This window comes from Neopsephotus bourkii, unplaced genomic scaffold, assembly GCF_033783945.1.
Source record: "Neopsephotus bourkii isolate Nb327-2 ecotype Australia unplaced genomic scaffold, CSIRO-AGI_Nbou_v1 NB_52, whole genome shotgun sequence".
NCBI classification, from domain to species: domain Eukaryota; kingdom Metazoa; phylum Chordata; class Aves; order Psittaciformes; family Psittacidae; genus Neopsephotus; species Neopsephotus bourkii.
The window spans coordinates 1,391,362-1,411,164 of NW_026900569.1; the positions used below are offsets into that span (position 1 = coordinate 1,391,362).

Below are 19,803 nucleotides of genomic sequence, written 5' to 3' on the forward strand. Positions count from 1 at the left end.
AGAAGGTGCGTGCATGTGAACTTCTTCTAATGCAGGCTAACCCATCCTAATCTCCCACTGCAGAGAAGCCCCGAAGGGATAAGAATCCATCTATTCCCAGCTCTGCTGGACATGTATATTTGAATTTATCAGCCTTTCTTCCCTACTGTTAATTTATTTCCCTGCCTCAAAGGAGACACCATTATGACTCATGAATTCCATTATTGGGCATTTTTTTTGGCAGCCCTGCTAAGTGATGTTATTCTTGGGCACCATCCGCATTACGGAGGTGGTTTTGCTGGGGTTTTGAAAGCAGGTAGTTAGTTAGCGGTACCGAGTAGAAGTGGAAGGGAAGAAAACACTTGTCTTTGTCAGGAATAAAGAGACCCTCAGCTTCACCTTCGGCCCCGGTACCGTGGGATGCCATGTCCAAGGCTGGGATTTAACATCACTTCTTCTGCAAGGCACTTGCTAAGTGTGTCTTAAGGTGGGAGCCAAAACAGCCACAAACCTTTCCCGTTTCCCTGGTGACAGTCAGCTTAATCGTGTGGCTACAGTGCTTGAGAGACAATGAATGTCCTGACTTCCAGCCTGGAACTGGACACTCAAATGCCTATTCACAGTCAACAAAAACCTACAGATATGGTGAAGGGTAGTAAAAAAAGAACCATCCATGAGTGCAGACCCAGACCAGGCAGTGCAGCAACTGCAGTCTGAGTCCAGAGAACCTCACTGCTAAAAACATTCAAGAAATAATTCTCTCTGCAGTGGAGCCACAGTTCTTTGCATTACTTTAAAAACCAAATCTCCATTTAAATACAAATTTTAGCACTCAGTGGCCAAAGGGTTCCAGTAAAATTAACTAATTTATAATTGTAATAAGATTTTTGAAGCTGGTTTTTATGTTTTTCCACTCCAGAAGCATGAGACACACGAACAAGCCCAGATATCACTACAGCTTCACCTGTGAAGGCTTTGATGGATACCAAATGCAAAGGCAGATTTTAGCAAAATAGAAATACTGCACTTTGTGATCACAGAATCAATGAGCCTGGAAAACACCTTTAAGACACCCAGTCCAACTGCTGCCCAGCACTGCCAAGGCTACCACTAACCCATGGCACTGAGGGACACATCTACACATCTTTTACCCCCAGGGACGGTGACTCCAGCACTGAACAAGGCAGCCTGTTCCAGTGCCTGAGCACCCTTTGGGGAAGGAATTGTTCTTGTTCCTCATCTCCATCTAACCCTGCCCTGGTGCAGCTTGAGGCCGTTTCCTCTCGTCCCGTTCCTTGGGAGCAGAGCCCAGCCCCTCCTGGCTCCATCCTCCTGTCAGGCAGTTGTAGGAAGCAATCAGGTCCCCCCTGAGCCTTCTCTTCCCCAGACTGAACCCCCCAGGTCCCTCAGCCCTTCCCCATCACCCCTGTGCTCCAGGCCCTGCACCAGCTCCACTGCCCTTCACTGGCCCTGCTCCAGTACCTCAATGTCCCTCTTGTAGTGAGGGGATGAGAACTGAACACAGGATCTGAGGTACAGGATTCGAGGTGCAGCCTTCCCAGTGCCAAGTACAGGGGGAAATGTATTTGTGCATTACCTGGTATTGCCTTTGCCCACTTCACTGCAGCCACAACCTGCCGCCCTCCCAGCATGTTGAGAGTGGAGAGGATGCGCCAGCTGGAGTCGGGCAGCGTGCTGTCATAGCCCGAGTACAGCACCTCCGGCTCGATCACCTCCAGCAGCGACACCAGGGTTGGGGTCAGCTGTGGCAGCGATGCTGGGACGATGCTCTTGTTTCCAGGTGTTTCCGAAGCATCCCGCGCTCCCGCTGCACCCGTCTGCTGGATTCCTTTTATCTTCTTCTTGGTTTTTCGAGCTAGGGGAGTGTTGGTAAGGCACAGGTTAGCTCATGGGAGGTGACCACATGGCAATAAAAACAGCACAGAGCAAATGCTGCTGTTGCTATCCTGCAACTGCAGATTGGGCAACTGAATATTCTAAACCACCTCTTCATAAAGCTGTAAATCATTTCACATTAACTCTAATTAAAGTTCCAGTGAAAACATTTTGTCTTGTCACATAAACGTGATGTTCCAGTGAAAGTCACATTCATGTCCATGTTTCAGAAAGTTAAATAACATCTGCGGGCATCCTTAAGGCTCATCCTAAAACAAGAGCCCTGATTCTACCATTTCCATTGCGAATTTGGAGAGTACCAGTGAAACTCCATGTGACAGCATGACACCCATCTGGCAGTATTTGCAGGACTGTGCACCTTGTTAAGTTCCTTGAAGTATTTAAGTATAGAAACCATGCAGAAGAAACAAAAAATGCATGTAATTAATGTAAGAAGTTACTGAATCTCTCAAGCCAGGGAAAACAGTGTTTTTCAGTGCTGGGCAGGAGCAGATTCTTCTCTTGCCAACTCTCTTGCATGTAAATTATTGCTGCGTAATTAAACTATAAAACTCACTCGCCAAATAAATAAACCACCACACAGAGATGTTAACTGTAAACTGCACAAAGTTGGAGCAACAATTTTATTAGTGTATTGTCAATAACGGGATCTCCTACTTGGCTGTGAGCAATGCCGGCTGTGAGCACCCTGAGCGTGCTGCAAACAGAGAGCAGGATGAATCCCAGTTCTCTTCCTGTGTCTCAGTTAATTGGTTTCTGTTCTGGAACTTCTGAGATCAGCCAGTAGCACTGACACAGAAGCATCATGTCCTGTGGTTTCACATTCAAAGTGTCTACTGACCTGTTCAAAATCTCCAGTCATCAGAAATGCCCCAACTCTGTAGCTTAACAATGTATAAATCCCCATCCTGAGCCCATTTCTCCCACTATCTAGAACAGGGACTTCAAAACTAACTTAAGAGACATAAAATTCTCCATGGGCCTTGTATAAACTGCATTGTCCCAAAGGCCACATTTGCCAGGACTGCCACAGGAGAACAGCAATGGTTATTCCTTGGAGCAAAATGCTTCTCATTGGTCCCATCAGATTTTTAAATGGCTGCTCCAAAACCCTTTCAACATTCTGGCATTTTCTGCCCCATTATCCTTGTTCTCAAAAGCAAACAAACAGCTTTGACTTAAATTTCCAGGCATACGCCTTCAGCTTAATGCAGACACCTGGTATGGAGTATTTCCAGCCCAGAAAGTCTGCTAAAATGATAATCAAAAGAAATCTATCTGATAAGACAAGGTATTATGCAAGAATTTTTATTAGGCTAATAGACCTGACAGGTATTTAATTGTAACTCACAAAAAAAAGAAGGTTGAGATAATATGCTGCTTTACAGTTTATTTTCAGATCTAACACCACCACACATTTAAAACCAGCTCCTTAGGGCAAATCACAGCAGATTAATCCCTACAGAGAAACTCGGCATGGGAATAAAAGCATCCAAGATTTTCTGTGAAACAACCCCACCGTGGTGCTGGGGATCAGGCACACAGACAATTCATCTCACTTCTAAAACAGGGTTTATAGGGACAAACCCACGGCAGGGCAATGGGTCTGGGTAGAAAGGAGAGAATAAACTCAAAGTGAAGATGGCAGAGCAAAGCCATAAACTGCCAACAGTTTAACCATAAACTGCAGCCTGAAAGACCAAAGAAAATTACAGATGACTTTTTACAGGCGTAAAACCTAACAATAAATCTTGTCTTCAAACACATCACAAGGAGGACGGGTGCCGAGGAATACCCAGGGTCAATTAACAAGGGAAGTGGAAATGAGAATGAATTCAAAGAAACAGAAGCTGCAGCACAAAATACCATTATTCTCTGTGTAAATCTCTAGTACCTGCAGCTTGACAGTTGTATGTTCTTCCAGTCCCCTACACCCAAAGCCCTATGCAACAGCAACAAGCACGTCCCAGGAAAGGATGATAAATAGGGCCAGAGGCACGACTGAAGAGAAAAGAGACTATAACAGAAAGTGGTCAAGTAATGTGTTTCTAGTGCAGAAGGAACCACTTCTGCCTCAGCACAAGAGCAGAATTAAAACGCCGCATGGCAGATTTTGTGTATGGATTTAGTTCTTTATAAATCAGCTAGCCTTCTACCCCATACCTAACAGTGAAACTCGCTGTAGGTATTCGAAATTGAGAGCTATTCCCCATGTGCCTGGACAGATTCCTGGAAGAAATCTTCCAGCAAGCAGGGGCAAGCACAAGGACTGTGCTGGGACAGTCTGATCTCCCACCATTCCTTCACTGGTTTGCTGATAACCATTATGCAGGCACTGAGGACACATCTGACGACTTGCCAAAAAGAGATTACTGTCTAAAATGTATGCATATTTAAACTGGCTTTTAAAGAACCGTAATTCCTGAACAGTGACCCCGAAAGAGACACGATGGAAGGAACTTCTCTTTAGTCTCTTCTGCGCTTTATGCTGCCTTCCAGGTTTTTTTTCCTAAGAGCTCTTCTGGAAGTACAACCAATTCACCATCTGTTCAGCTCCGTCCACTAAATCCTTGTTTCCATGCTCGTTTTTCACTGTTTCACACTACCTTGGGTTCTTCCATTTCTGCGCTGCTGAGTTTCTAGATCCTTTTCCCTCTCAGTCACAAAAGCTCCGCTCTGCCTTTTCCAACAACTTATGTAACGACATCCACCCTCCAGAAAGTCAGTGTTCTCTGGGATCCTCAGAGCCAAAATTCAGGCACACAGACTAAGGCTGGAAGGGCTCCAGACTCCATGTGGAAAAGTGGCAGCTATCAGACGTCATTCAATTCCCATTTTCTCTGGTGGAGAAAGGAACTCAAAGAACTCATCCCAGTGCCCGAGAGAGCTCTGTAAGGGTCTGCTTTAACACGAATTCCAATACACTGATGCAGGAACAGAAGGGCTTACTATTGGAGTAATACACATTATAAAGTGCTCTGTTTATATAGATAAATGAATCTATAAGAATGACAGATGAAGATATATTAATATCCTCTATATATTTTCTATATATATCATATACATGATAGAGATACATCTATGAATCTACAGACATGAATATATGGAATTTGAAAACAATTATGGTGAGAAAAAACAGAAACAACTTAAACCAGAATGTATTCTTTCCCACCTCAAAATGAAAATCGTATGTATCATCCATCTCTTTAACATAATTCACCACTTACACTTTACTAAAGGATATTATCACTGCCCGAATGAAGCTCTGCTCATATTTCTATCCCACAAATACAATTCTGACATTTTTATTTTATCTGACAATTTTGATTATACCAGTACCACCATGATAACTCTGCTGGTAAGAACTGTATTAATCTCTACAGCTCAAGCAAAAAACATCAAGCATAAAACAGAGCTGACACTAATAAAAACATTTTATGCCATTTTACAACTGCTACTAAATCTCTCATTGATGGTCTTCAGTTTCTCATAAGCCTCATTCAGGACTTGGCAGAGAGCAAATACATATAAATTTATTTATTTAGCCTATCTTTTCTAGAGAGATTGAAGAAGGATCCCCAGCATGAACAAACCCTCTGCTCTTCAGTCTGAAGACCTAAGCCCACTCCAAGTTTAGGTCTGTGCCTCTGGGCTTTCCCTCTCCGCCATGGTTTCAGTGCCAGGTCACTCTCCTGAGTCAGGACAAGCCAGCATCACACTTTCCTACAGGTGATCTCCTGGAGTTCTGCTGTCTCACAGCCAGTGAGAAGGCAACCAGATATACGTGCTGACAGGAATGACAAATAACCCTGCTCTGCGGGTATGACTCACTTCTGCTGAACAGCCCGAGCGCGAGCAGCTGAGTGCGAGAGGAGAGGACAGGAGAAACCTCCTGCTCTTCACTGAGCTCCTCGCACACGCCACAAACCCGGTACTTACTTGTAACCTGTCAGAGTGCTGCCCAGGTAACTGCTTCATGAGCAGCATCACCTTTTGGTGCCTGAGACCCAACCGTAAGAGCAGGATTTGAACATACGGTACCTTCGAGGTTCATTCCCGCCTGGAGACACTTCCGGTAGCGGCACGCTGGGCAGTTTTTCCTCCGGATTTTGTCGATGATGCAGTCGTTCCTGCCGGCACACAGGTAGTTGTGCTGCCCTGTTCACAAGCACATGGAGAGAACCGTCAGCTCCGAGCAGCACAGGAAGCCATTCCTTCTCCAGTCACGTCAAGCAGCTGGGGACTAGAGCATACCTTTACTTGCCAAAGTAAGATCAGTACCCCTATGATTTCATGCATCTATCCACCAAACACATTTCTCATATTGAGACACCAAAGCCAATAATTTTAGGGAGAAATCCTGTTTTCTGTTTCTTAACATCAGGCAAATTCTACTCTTAAATCAGTTTTTCTCTTACTTTCATATCCTTACACACTATGTTCTATAGTGATATTGTTTCCCCTTTCCCCAAATGGCTCCACGAGGATGTAAACAGCGTTCATAAACACATTTTGGAAGTGCAGATGTAACCACTTCTACAGATACACAGAGCAAGCTTTCAGCATATTCAAAGTCATGAGACCTCCTCTTTGTTTAACTTAAAGAGTCTGATCTGGGCAAACCAAGTTCTCGGACATTCTCATGGGTTCGCAGGCTCAGAGCAAAACTGGCTCCAGAAACATGGCAAACACTGAAGTACACAAAGGAAGCTGTGTTTCTTAGCTGATGGGAGCAGGGCAACAGAGCAGGAGCACCTATTCTTCATTTTTTAAGTCATATAAATAAATGTCTCAACAGAACTTACATAGAAGAAGGTACTACTAAAAGGTACATCCTTCTCCCACATACAGATCAAGAAATATGCTGCTGCAGCCTAGGCTGTTCACTGTATTGTAAAGTCCTGATAGTACAATACTGTGAGGAACAGACATGTTTTCCCAATACCGAGTTATTAAGAATGGAGTTCGTGTCTTCTTACAGAAGAGCCTGGTTAAGGAATCTCTTTCAAGTCAGCTGTGAAACTGATGGGTATGCAGAGCTTATTACTTTGGCTTTAGCCAACCTTCTCTAGGGAAGTGTTTCAAGTTCACATTTCAAGGAAGCACTCAATGTCTTTATGAATGACCCCCCTCCCTTTTCCTGTGAAGAAGAGGAACCCTTCCTGATGCTTGTGTAATCTTTGTGTTTAAGACAACTCAGAAAATAGACCCATGATTCACGATTCTGCTTCCTATTTGCACACTTGTACCTACAGAACATACACACACACATGAAATGCAAACCAATGGCTGTCAGCACCGCAGTCAGAGGCTGCAATTTCATGTCTCCCAAGATGCTCAATGAGACCACGCTGCACACAGTCAATACAGGTGCCTCAGGGGTGAATTTCCTGAGCTGTTCAATTTTTCTTCTAACAAAGAGCTTCCCCTCTGTGCAGGTGCTGTTCGGTTGCTTGTATTTATTACTTGCCTATTCTTGCCTTTCTTTTTAGGCGAAAGCTACACTACTGCTTTGTATTACCTCCTATTAAAGCCCTCGTGTCACATGGATGTTTTGTGGGAAAACACAGGGAAGTTGAGGCTGCCTTCGGCTCTGTGTCTGGCCGCTGCCCAGGTAACAAACAGGCCAGCTGCACAAAGGATGATCCTTACTGCTCAAACCCCAGGTACTAAACTGGTAAAAACCGGTAGTGAGCCACTGGAGATGTCTCCAAGGGGACCTACAGCAGACAGGGGCTGCGCCCTCTTCAGCGCTGCACCAGTCAGCGCTGGGGGCTCTGAAGCCCTGCGGGACTGAGGGAGGCTTTGCCCATTTGAGCCCGCTGGCATAGAAAAGGTTAGAAACTGCGGACTTTGGAGGCTGGAATTAGAAACGCTGCAGAAGGAGGATGATCTGGAGCACAGCAGGAGGCAGAAGTGTTGGGAAGCTGAAGGGGAGGGGAGGTGTGAGGATGTGAAGCAAGGCGAGGAAGCGGAGGTGGGGAGGATCGAGGTTGTTTTGGGGGTGAACGGGGCTGGTTCTGGGATGAAGGCTTTGAAGCACCATGAAAATAAGAACTGCAACAAGATGGCTTTGGCCACCTGGGGCTCCTGAACAAAGCCTGCTGGCATGAAGAGCTGCATATAAATATACAGCTGACTTCCCACCTTCAACCTTAGAATCATAGAATAGTTAGGGTTGGAAAGGACCTTAAGATCATCAAGTTCCAACCCTTCCTCTTCTCTGCTTCTACTCTTTGCTGAAAAAAATACCTTTCCTATCGATTTTCTAAGTACAGATACTTTCAGTTTCTGTGACTGTTTCTGTCACGGCACACGTGTGTGTGGACAGAGGTACAAAACAGGGTTTCAGGCTAAAGGCTGGATGACCAGCGTGCAGCGCCAGCTTGATCTATGTACTGACAGGTGCCTGGCAGCTATTAGTAAAAAGGATATTGCAGAAACAAATTCCTTTTACATATGTTCCTAATAAGAAAAACGCCTATAAGAGACAAAGCAAATTATTTGTTCCTTAAAGTGCAGTCCTAACAGATACTGGAAGAGCTTCTGAAAACATGCACAGGATCAGGCCAGGTTGGATGGGACTTGGAACAATCTGGTCTAGCGGGAGGTGTCCCTGCCCATGGCGGGGGGTTGGAACTGGACGAGCTTTAAGGTCCTTTCCAACCCAAAGCAGTCTGGGATTCTATGATCTAATCAGAAGGATTAAGGCTGGGATAATCTATGGAACAATAAAAATGAAAGCAGAGGTGAGCCTTGAGGAATTGATTGCAGTTTTTTAGCCACAAGCCTTCTTCCATTTTTAATATTAATTCAGCTGATGTAAGATGTGGCAAGTTGCACCACTGATCAGAATTACTGGGTTGATTTCTTCATGTATTGGTACTTCTGTGATTTAAGGACGTGCAAAACCTTGGCTATAATGTATACCCAGCTACTATACAACATTACCCCTGAAGGATACCCAGTCACCTTATTTCCATTAAGGATACAGATGATTATTTGCTTCAGATAAAAGAGTCTGGCTCTAAATGGGAGCACAACTCCACACAGACCAGCTGGGAGTCACAGAGAGCCCACACAGCCCAGTGCCCTGCACTTGAGCTCATACTGTCTGTCTCCTGTTACCCTCCAGGAACAGGCTCTGCTTCCCACAGAACTGACGTCCTTTCTCCTGTTGACAAGCAAAAACTGTGATATGAACCCAATGCTTCCGATCCCTCAAGAGGCTCTGCACTTCCACGCAGCTCCCTCTTACATCCAGTGGGCTTGGAACTGGGAGAAAGTGCTGCTTCTGAAGGACTGAAGGGTGGTTTGTCTGTGTCAGCATTGAAACCCAATGTGCAAAAACACCACCAGAAAATGAGGCTGATTCACTTCAAACTACCCAGTAATGCTGCATGAAGAAGGCATGAGAGAGGAAAGCCTGGAAGGCTGTAATTGAGAACGGCATCATTCCACGAGAGAGGAACTGTGATCCTTTCAGAGACACTGAGAATATGCTCAATATATAACTATGCTTTTCTGTACCCCTCTGACACTGAAGTGAAGAATCACTGAGGTACAACCCAAGCTCATTGTAAAATGGCTATTTATGCTGCCCCAGACTCACAGATCACTTACTCTGCAACACACACTACAGCTATGCCATTAGTTTTCCACCATCCCCATTTTCCTGAATGATTTACTTCCTGTGATTAAAGAGAAATCTCAGTAACCCAAAGCCACACACACGCTCCTTTTACCTAGTTATCCCTGCAAATAACGTGCATGGACATGTATGTAATTTAACCTATACTGCTTATAGGAGAAACTGAAAAACTACCATAACCTTGCACACAAGAGGTGTATCATGTTTCACACACAGTTTTACACACAAACCAGCTAACATTAAGCTCAAAAATCACAAACGCGACAGATCTAATCACACAGTCAGGTATCTGTATATAAACAGGGCAAATGAACAGCAACAACAGCGAAAGAAAATGACAGAAACAAAACGCCAAGACAACAAAACATCCTTTTACACTGTGAGTGAATGGGAGCATTTTATAAATGTAAATGCTTCAGATAACACACCATTATCAATGCTATTTACTATGAAAAGATCAGTGATACAATGGATGGGATTTTCCAGGAGGATTCTAACTAAAGCATGGATTCCAGCCGGATTAAGTAGACTGGTTCTGGATGTGGATTTCCTACTTTTAAACAGGAAATTCCTCACGCCACGTCTTACCTTCCACAGCTCTCTTGAAGAACACTTTGCAGCTGCCACAAGTTAGAACCCCATAATGACACCCCGAGGCCTCGTCAGAGCAGACAAGACAGAGCTTGGGAGGTGGTCCCGTAGTTGCTGAGGTTGTGGATGGAGAAGAGCTTACATCTGATCTCATTCCAGGGCTACAGGGAAAAAAAGGCACAGAAACACTTTAAATTAAGATCTACGGGGTACTGCAAACAATATTCCTGACTGCAAGACATGGACTGCCCTCATCCCCAGCTCTGCACACAGGCTCTGGAAGAGTTAAACACTGAATTCCGCAAAGCATAAGGAAAGCTGTATGGATTTTTCATGGCCTATTTGACTAGGTCACGATTACTTGCCTTACACGTTTCTGAAGCCAAGTTTCTTGCACAATTACCCTAACCTTTAAAATTGACTCTTAAAACATGCTTTTATTCCATATTGTTTTCATTACTGTCACATTCACTGCAGCCTGCACGGAGTCCTAAAAGAGCTTCATTTCCAGTATCATCACAGTTTTCTACTGGGATATTATTACCCCAAAGAAGCTGTGCAAATTAAGCCACATATGGGTGTAAATTCACAGCAATAAATGATAATTTCACCCCAGCATTTTAGGAAAAGAACATGTATTCCTAATTTCAGGAGCTGATTTTCCTATGTAAATGAAACCAACCGAAGGGCTGGTTCTCTAATGAAAGAATAAAGGCTTTTAGAGCAATAAGCTATCTGGTGTAACCACCTCCGAGCTGCTTCTAATGGTAAGGGTTGAACCAGCAGAACCAGTGGTGGTGGTGAAGCTCAGAGCCTGGTCCTCTGCAACACATGTGAGCAACACAGCCCAGACCTGCTGAGGGCTGCCTGCGGTGAGGTCCATCCTGTTGGCTTTATCTGCACCATTCTGAACTGCCATTCCTATAGTGCATGCCCAAAGCGATCCTCACAGGGAATTCTGCCCAACGGGGCTCCAGCCATTTCCAGATGAAAAATAACACCTCTTTTTAAGACTTTGGTGCCTTTACTCGGAAGCTCTCCAGAACAGCCACGTTCCCTGATGTGGGCTGAACATTTGCACGTGGGCTGGCTTCGGCATGGAAAATTCCTCTTCCTTTCCTCAAGAAAGTCGGAGCGGATTTGGTTACACATTTAAAGAAACCAAACTCACAGTGCTCCAACGCTCCCAAAACCCTTAGAATTCCAGCCCAAATGAAACCACTCCTGTCCCTGGTGCGCGGGTTCTGAGCAGGAGGGAGTTAGATAATAAAAACAGGAGCGGGAACCTTATCACTTGAATACAGAGGGATAAAATCAAACCAAAACAGACGTGCCAGTGAAGCCCACACCTTGACAAATATGGAACCAGAGGGCAGAGAAAAGGGAAAATTGCTTATGCTAGGGAAATAAAGCACAGGCATGAGGAGACCTCAGGTACACATGGACCTCCCTACAAAACAAGAAGCTGGTGTGTGATAGGGGAAAAGGTGATCCCTGTCTAAGCTAAAGAGGGCTGAGCAGAAGAGTGAAAACCAGACAAGAACACAGCAACAGCCCAAACATGCTGGAATAGCTGTGGGAAGGAGAAGTGTTAAGATGAGAGCAAGGGTGGTGTGAAGGCTTCAACAGGAAAGACTGGCCAGGGAATGAAGTAAATGAGGCAACCTTAAGGAAAAGAGGAAGAAAAAAGGCCACCCAGGGAAGACTGTTCCTTTTCAGGACTTGGGAAAGAACTCGAATCCATCACATCACTCCACTGTGTTCAGACATTTGTGAACTGCTGCAACACTACTTCTACACCATCACTCTACAGCATCTGACAACCAGCATTAGGTGGCCTGTCAACAGAAGTGGCAGTCCCCGATTGACTGTAATCCTGTTTATGATCCATATGATGGCTTTTTGGTGTTTTCCAATTAATTTGTCTTCTCTAAAGAGCAGAGCACTATAATAAAACACTAAGGTTGCACAATCCAGCACTCAACATCCAAGTAATGGCAGAATGTAATTTAACCCAGTTACATTTATTTGATGTCCTTGCAAACAGGCATCTTTAATTACACGCTCATCCCAATTTCTACAAAGCACAACTGCCTTCCTTGGAGCAGAGGCACTCGAGGAATGAACACTGTACTGATGGATACTGCCACCGCATGGCCCCATCTCCTCCCATGAAGACAGAAGCTAATGGCTATGGATTTGCAGGTTGCTTCCACGAGGTTTCTTGTCCTCATGGAACCTCAGGATTCAAACCTACTTCTGCCTCCACAAAGCTGCTCGATACGGATCATGCAGATACTACAGAATACTGGAATGGTTTGGGCTGAAGGGACCTTAAGGCTCATCCAGCTCCAACCCCTGCCATGGACAGGGACCCCTTCCACTGGAGCAGCTTGCTCCAAGCCCCTGTGTCCAACCTGACCTTGAGCACAGACTGCTTTCTTCTGTTGTTTGGTTTGTTGTGCTGTCTTTTGATCTGTTTTTCCCCAGCTCATTGATCCATTTGGGAAAAGGAATTAAACTGTTTCTCCACTTTGTTGTGTCATATGCAGAACCCTCCTTTCCCCATTAAATCAGTAATCACTGGCCAATCAGAAACTACTCTAAGTTGTCTTATTTTCTCTTTTTCTTCCTCTTCTTACACTCAAAATCTCAGTTTACACACTGAAATACAGGCTGGGAGCCTGTGATTTTAAATAAGGAACATATAACTTGAGAGCTTCACTTCATTAACATGATTAAAGCCAGAAAAAGATGGAGACATCTTTCTGTGCAGAGTTTTGAAGACAGCTAATTTAGATACAAAAATAAAACTCTTTATACCTTACGCATTTCTGACAAGAGCATTTTTAAGGAAATATTCATCAACTGTCATAGAAACCATGGTAGTGCCAAACACATTCCACTGAAACTGTTCAATCACCTTTAATTTTTAAACAGGGCTCATTTTCTGCACCAGAACCACAGAAAATGTAATATGAGAAAGAAAACAGATGATATGACTTCCAAAACTAAAAATAAATTATTACACCAATTAATAAAGCAGTAGCCAGCAATCTAATCTGGGCTCCTGGCATATCTTTTCAAGCCTGGCTATATCAGATAAGGCCAATATTTACTAACTGTGTGGAGAGCTGCCAGACACTGACAGTCCCCTGGTTGTGTAGAACACGATTCTGCCTGCCTGAGACATGGAGAACAGAGGGATGATTCTATGATTATAGTGCATAAGGACTCCTGCAAGAGCTACAGCAAGCTGGCTGCAGGTTTCACGTAACCCTTTTACCTAAAGTAAAAGACAAACAACCACTTCCTAAGGAAGAGGTAAGGGAGGGGAATTACACTCTGAGATAATAGAATAATGAAAAAGTTATCGTTATTCGCAGAAATGTTTCTAATCTCCAACCCCTAATAAAGTGCGATTCTGACCTAAATACAAGTCAAGCAGCACCGATGAGGGAGGAAAAAATAAATCCAAATTTTAAGGATTCTGAGTTTGTAAAAACTAGAATTAGTTTTATTTTGGGAGGCACGGTGTTTGTTTGAGGGTCCTGAGCTCCGCTCCCATGTGCCTTCAGACAGCACAGACAATCTAGCTCTACTGACTTGCACAGACAGATTTATCACCGCCAGTCAAGGAACCGTGTGGGGGTAAACTGGAAAGACTTAAAGACAAGAAGATGCCGCCAGAGGCACGAGCTCTGCAGAAATCAAGTTGTTTAACCAAAGCCATGTCCATGTTAATCATTCACCCGAGACTTTCAAACCAGGCTCAAGGTTCAAGCTTACATTAAGTCAGGTGTGGAAGCGTTTATGGGGATGTGGAGTTTCCCCTTCCCGGGTCCTGGCTCCCCTGCAGGTCCCGTTGTCCCCTTCCTGGGTCCCAGAGGCCAGGGGACACATCGAGACACCGGCACCATGTGCCTCTGGTGAGGCTGTTCCAGCCGGACACCAATACGGTGGTCACTGGATGTACAGCAACCGGCTATGAACCTCCGAGCAGGAAGATGCGCGTCGTTCTTCTCTCCTTGCTGTGAAGGATAAAGCCTCCCTGGTACAACACAGAACATGCAGGCTCCCATGTGCTGAACCCACTAACACTGTAGTATGACTTACAAACATAGATTACCTTCCTGTGACTTTCTCTTATAAACCCAAAAACCCTCTAGTGAAGAGATGAAAACTTCCAGCAACAAGAATTACTGTCATTTACGATCTATGACTTGCAACTCCCCACCAGTGCATGAAAGCTCGGAGTGATGAGAGTTTGTCTGAAACTGTGCCCACCCCAGCACAGTTCTGTTGAAGGGTAAACTTGTTTTAAAAATGCAATTTAAATTAGCACCACTAACAAGCTACACACATGCAATGGGAGTGTGGTGAACAGATTTCATCCCTGGCAGCGTTCAAGGCCAGGTTGGACACAGGAGCTTGGAGCAAGCTGCTCTAGGGGAAGGTGTCCCTGCCCGTGGCAGGGGTTGGAACTGGATGAGCTTTGAGGTCCCTTCAACCCAAACCAGTCTGGGATTCTATGATTAGAAGTTGGTTAACAGATTCAAACCTAACTACGATTAAGGCAAATGGCTGCAAGCTAGAGATGAGAGCAGCAGCATCTCAGGAAACCTGTGGGTGCTCATCAAAGCAGCAGCTCTCAGCTTTGCAATTGCCACTGCCTTAAAAATATCTACCCTATAGAAAAGGTCAGAGGCAATGTATAATACAAGTTTGTTTCACACACAGGGACAAAGAAGGTACTCCCGGGTGCTATTACAAACTGCAAAACCAGAAGACTTGCAACTGGCTCCTAAAAACCTCTCAGAAAATGCGTTTCACATCCAACTGCCAACTCCAAGGAAAGAAATGGATGCAGTATGTCTAGGGTGGGAAGAAACTATATTTGACTCAGAATCTGGCTGTATTTATTTGACTTGTCACTTAGTAAGACTATTCATTTTGTGCCTACTTCTAATTTAACACTTTAGCACGAACTGCACTCACTCATGATACACCCCAACCACAAAACACTGCACACAGTGAGTCCTGGCTCTCCAGCCTAAGTCACCTTACTATTGAACTAACATATTCTTAATGACAAGTTACTTATCTGTCTGAGTAGTATGACCAAGCCAACAGTAAAGCCCCGATTCTCAATGTCATTGCCATCTGGCCCAGTCTTATCTTCCAGCAAGGAGAACAATGCAAACACTCAGCTGCACACACCAACTGATTACATTTCTTGAATTGCTTGCTTATTTCTTTATTAACTACAGAAACTACTCATTATTGCTATACCCTCCTCGGCAGGAAGGTAGTTTTCAGTACAAGTAGGAAGAATACTCTAAACCAAGGCTATTGACACTCTCCTTGTCATGACAATGTTTGTATATTTGCCAACTGAAAATCGGTTCAAACCCACATTTTTCTGGTTACCACCGGTTCCAATGGTCTCTTCTGTCTCTCGTGAGACTGAAAACTGGTGAATCCCAGTGTTTTCCTCCCAGGCTGCCCTAAGCTCCTGCAGGCACACGCAGAGTGTGCACAGCTCAGCTGTGATCAGTGAGCACTGAACACCCACAACTTACCCAAAGGCACAGGGGTCCTGGGGTGCAGACTCCAACGCTGCTGCTGCGTGCCTGCAAGCACAGCACACCCACAAACCAGCCAAACCAAGCAGCCCTCCAAACAACTGATATTGAACCCACCAATTTCAGCTTTTTGCACTTGAGCAGAGAAGTGCACTGCTTTGTAACAGTGCTGCTCTGGATTACACGTGTGTCCCCTGTAATGAATTAAAGATCTGCTACAGATGACAGTGTTTAACCAAAGCCTGTACATAAACGCACCCAGTACCACTGTTCTACAGCCCCTCTGAAAGCCAAAATGACCAACTCCATTTCCATGATTGCGGATCCAGATAAATGCTGAATCGTGACTTGGTAAAACAGGAAAGACTGAGCTCAGAACAAAGTGACTTCAGTTTACAGTAAGAAAAGTCTTCACACAAATCCCTTATGGAAAATAACTTTCAAACTTAAACAGGGAGACTGAGCTGAGCTCTTAGGCAGAAGCTCTTCCCTGTGAGGGTGCTGAGGCGCTGGCACAGGGTGCCCAGAGAAGCTGTGGCTGCCCCATCCCTGGCAGTGCTCAAGGCCAGGTTGGACACAGGGGCTTGGAGCAAGCTGCTCCAGTGGAAGGGGTCCCTGCCTGTGGCAGGGGTTGGAGCTGGAGGAGCTTTAAGCTTCCTTCAACCCAAACCAGGCTGGGGTTCTGGGATTCTGTAGTAGAGCTTCAATGACAAGCGTATGATTAAGAACAGGTTTCACAGGGAGCTTGTGTTTCTCCACTGCAGGGCAGAAGCAGCAGGGTCCATCATTCCAAGCCTTGTTGTTTCATTTCTCATAAATTATATTCCATTAAATGGAACCCCCCCCAATCCTGCGCACAGGCAAATCCCAGCACTACATTAACAAAGTCACCTGCGGAGATTCCCAGCAGCGCATGAGGGATGGAGCCCCGCGGCACCAACCAGCGCAGGCTCCCGACGGGCACCGAGCCCTCTGATGGCTCTCTCTGACCCTGCAAGACACCGATTCCCGAAGCCCAGGCCCTGGCGCAGGTGCCCCGGTGCTCTCGGTGAGGAACCCGCCCCGGCCGCCCCTCTGCCCCGCTCCGAAATGGCGTCTGCTCCCATTTTAGAGCCGCACGGGAGCGGGAAAGAAGCGCTAACGCCAGCGAGCGACGCGACTGCTTTTCTTCCCCCCTTCTGGATCCTCTCCAGAACGTCAAGGTTTCAAGGGCACAGGCAAAGCTTTCTTGGAATGGATAAATGGTAATGGATGTTGCAGCTGCAACCTTAGCTGCAGCTCCTGGGATTTCAGATGCACTACAGCCCTCAAGTATTTATGACCAGAAGATGATAATTAAATTCTATGTTCTAAACTTTTACATTTATTACAGCGCTCCAGTAAAGCAGCCAAAAAGCCTTACCTTCAAGGGCAGGGCTTAATGTTCATAGGAATCCATTTAGGCATGTTTTTCCAAAGTGGCTTTTTTATTTATGTTTATTTTTAACTTAATTGTGCATCCTCGTTTCATAAAATAAAGAGGCAGGGGGGGGAAAATAACTCGAGTAAAACCGAAGCCGGTACCTTCATACTTAAATAAAAGCTTCACACAAAAATACGGACTGAAATCATCCCGCATTCTTTTATGCTTTGCTGGATAACAAAACCTGCATTTGATCTACATCTATTTACAGACACGTTGGGATCATTATTTATAAACTTGACTTTCAGGACCTCGATCTCGCAGATACATCCAGCTTTCTATGCCTACGTATGTGCTCTGCGTTCACAAACTAAGGTGCACGCAGACCCTGATTCCACCCTCATCGAGAAGGCTACAAGACTGACGTGCACTCAACAGAAAACAGTTCAAAAATCTAATAGGAAATAGGTGTTTTTTCCCCCATTTTAAGCACATCACATGAAGTTGCTCCCAGTCTCTGTTGCAGCAAGCACCGTTTCCCATCTCAGCAGCCACTGAGCTATGTTCTACCGGGGTGCTGCTTCCTTGGAGCAGTTTCACTTTCTGAACCTTACAAATGATCCAAGAGCCAGTGTGCCCTCCCCGAATTACTAACCTAACATACGAATCCTGTAACACACTCAGCTCGCTTGCCAGCACGCTGAATTCAGCGAGACTGCAGAACTCTTCACAGACATATCCTGTCATTATTAGAACAGCCCCACAAGCTTAGACCAGCCCCAGCATTTTAGCTTATCCCATGCAGTCAGCACATATTGGAAAAGTATTTCACTCCTTATTAAAGCATTCTTACTAATGTCGTAGCAGAAGAACTGGACTTAAAATATTAAACAGGATTTGTTCCATTAATGACCTCAGTGTGAGCTATGTACACGGCTCTGGCCATCCCAACGCGAACGCCTGTGTCAATCACAGGACTGCAGTCAGAGCCTGCCAAAATGATGTTGCTAGGAAAGAAGGCAGGAGACATCTGGAAAGCTGACTCTAACGTACATGGAAAAATATTAATGGGACTGTAAGAAAAGCAGTAAAAGATTAAACTGAACTGCAAGAGCCCCAGAGCAGGTATTCTGAAAGCTGCAGGATAAGCCTCGTGTAGTCAAACTGAGTCACAAAGCTATAAATAAACTTAGACTGGTAATTAGAAAGTTCATTTCTGCTATTTTGAAAGCACAAATCAAGACTCCCCTGCTGCCAGAGGAACCCTCTAACAGTCATCGGACACTGATTTTTATAGATGCGCACAGCCTGTGCTTCTATTAGCACTGCATAACTATTTCCTGCTGCGCCAAAATAAAACGAGCAGAACAATTAAAAGAAATACGAATCAAGAAACGCATTTTGGAAAGCAGAAATAAAACCCTAACTCTGAGGAGGAGGAGGAGGGAAAGACAGAAACAGAGCAAGAGAAGCAGAAAGGAATGGTTCTTCCTTAATTCCTTCTACAGACTTCAAGGCAGCTCTGTTTAAGTGGAACTGATACTAGAAGTTGAGGTGGTAAAGTCTTCAGTGCAGAAACTCCATTTCCTTGTCAGTCTGTATGAAGCCTTGCACAACTGCCTTTACCCCTGCCATAGGCTTTCACACTTTTTTGTCAATGAATACATTTACATGCAGAGCAGTTTATTATGGAATATTAACCAACGTGTTGCATTCTGGGCTCTGCTTCAGTGGAAATATATGGAGAAGAGGGATGGGGATGTGTGCCAATTCTAAGTCTTGGCCTCAGTCCATTTGATACGGGTCCAGGATGACTTGGTTGACTGTTGAGTCATAGGTTGGTTCGATTGACATTATTTCACATTTGACTAGTTATTGTTCTTTAAACTTTGGACAGGAGTTCAGAAGCTCAAAACACACCAGTGAACCAAAGAGAAAGAGGCCAAAGCAGAGCTTAAACAAGATTCTTGAGCAAGAAAAACATTCTCCTTAACAACAGCTCCTTTTAGCAGAGGGAGCTAAAACCCCAAACCCACCTCACAACTCAGACATCTGTTTACTACCAAATACCTGTAGCATACAACATGAACTCATGAATTCCTGAAGAAGCTCTGAAGCACCATTAACACGAGGGTGGGAGGAGAAGCAAACACCTCCCCTCCAACACAAGTGACCCAGTGAAGGAGCACTGCACTCTTCACAGCGGTAACCGTGACATTCCTCATCTCTCAGACCATGAGTGCCCAGGCTGTGAATTCGCTTCAGCCAACCCTCAGCCTAAAACCAAAAACATTTTAAACCCCAAAGCTACTGTTCCAGTACTGAAGGCAGACTGGTGTTGGGGTCAGGGAAGCCCATAAATACTGGTTTGGGTTTCGGACCCACCAGTGTTACACACGGGTGTGATCAGACATGAACTTGTCACACAGATGCACTGAGTTTAACAACAGAAATTAGTGAAGGCTGATTCGCAAAGTGTCTGCTTGACTTGGTTTTCCCATTGCATTTTACCTCAGTCTCAGATAGCACCGATGTTTTCAGGTTTTCATCCCCTTTGAGGGAAACCCAATGTTCTATCCACTTGTTTTCAGAAAGCTGATCACCCCCTAAAGCAATAGGCAGAGGAAGAACTCGAGCTGTCTAACAAGAGAAGGGAGACTGGGCTTTGTTACAAGAGC

At 44.9% G+C, this 19,803-nt stretch overlaps 1 protein-coding gene across 1 annotated transcript in view; it reads right to left on the reverse strand.

The window, feature by feature from the left end:
* Nucleotides 1-19,803, reverse strand: part of NR3C1 (nuclear receptor subfamily 3 group C member 1) — a 61,917-nt gene that overhangs the window by 16,840 nt on the left and 25,274 nt on the right. The window contains exons 3-5 of the mRNA XM_061347735.1: nt 10,136-10,299; nt 5,938-6,054; nt 1,577-1,855 (exon numbers count right to left, since the gene is read on the reverse strand). Coding sequence (XP_061203719.1) covers nt 1,577-1,855; nt 5,938-6,054; nt 10,136-10,299 — 560 coding nt within the window. The remainder of the gene's footprint in view (nt 1-1,576; nt 1,856-5,937; nt 6,055-10,135; nt 10,300-19,803) is intronic.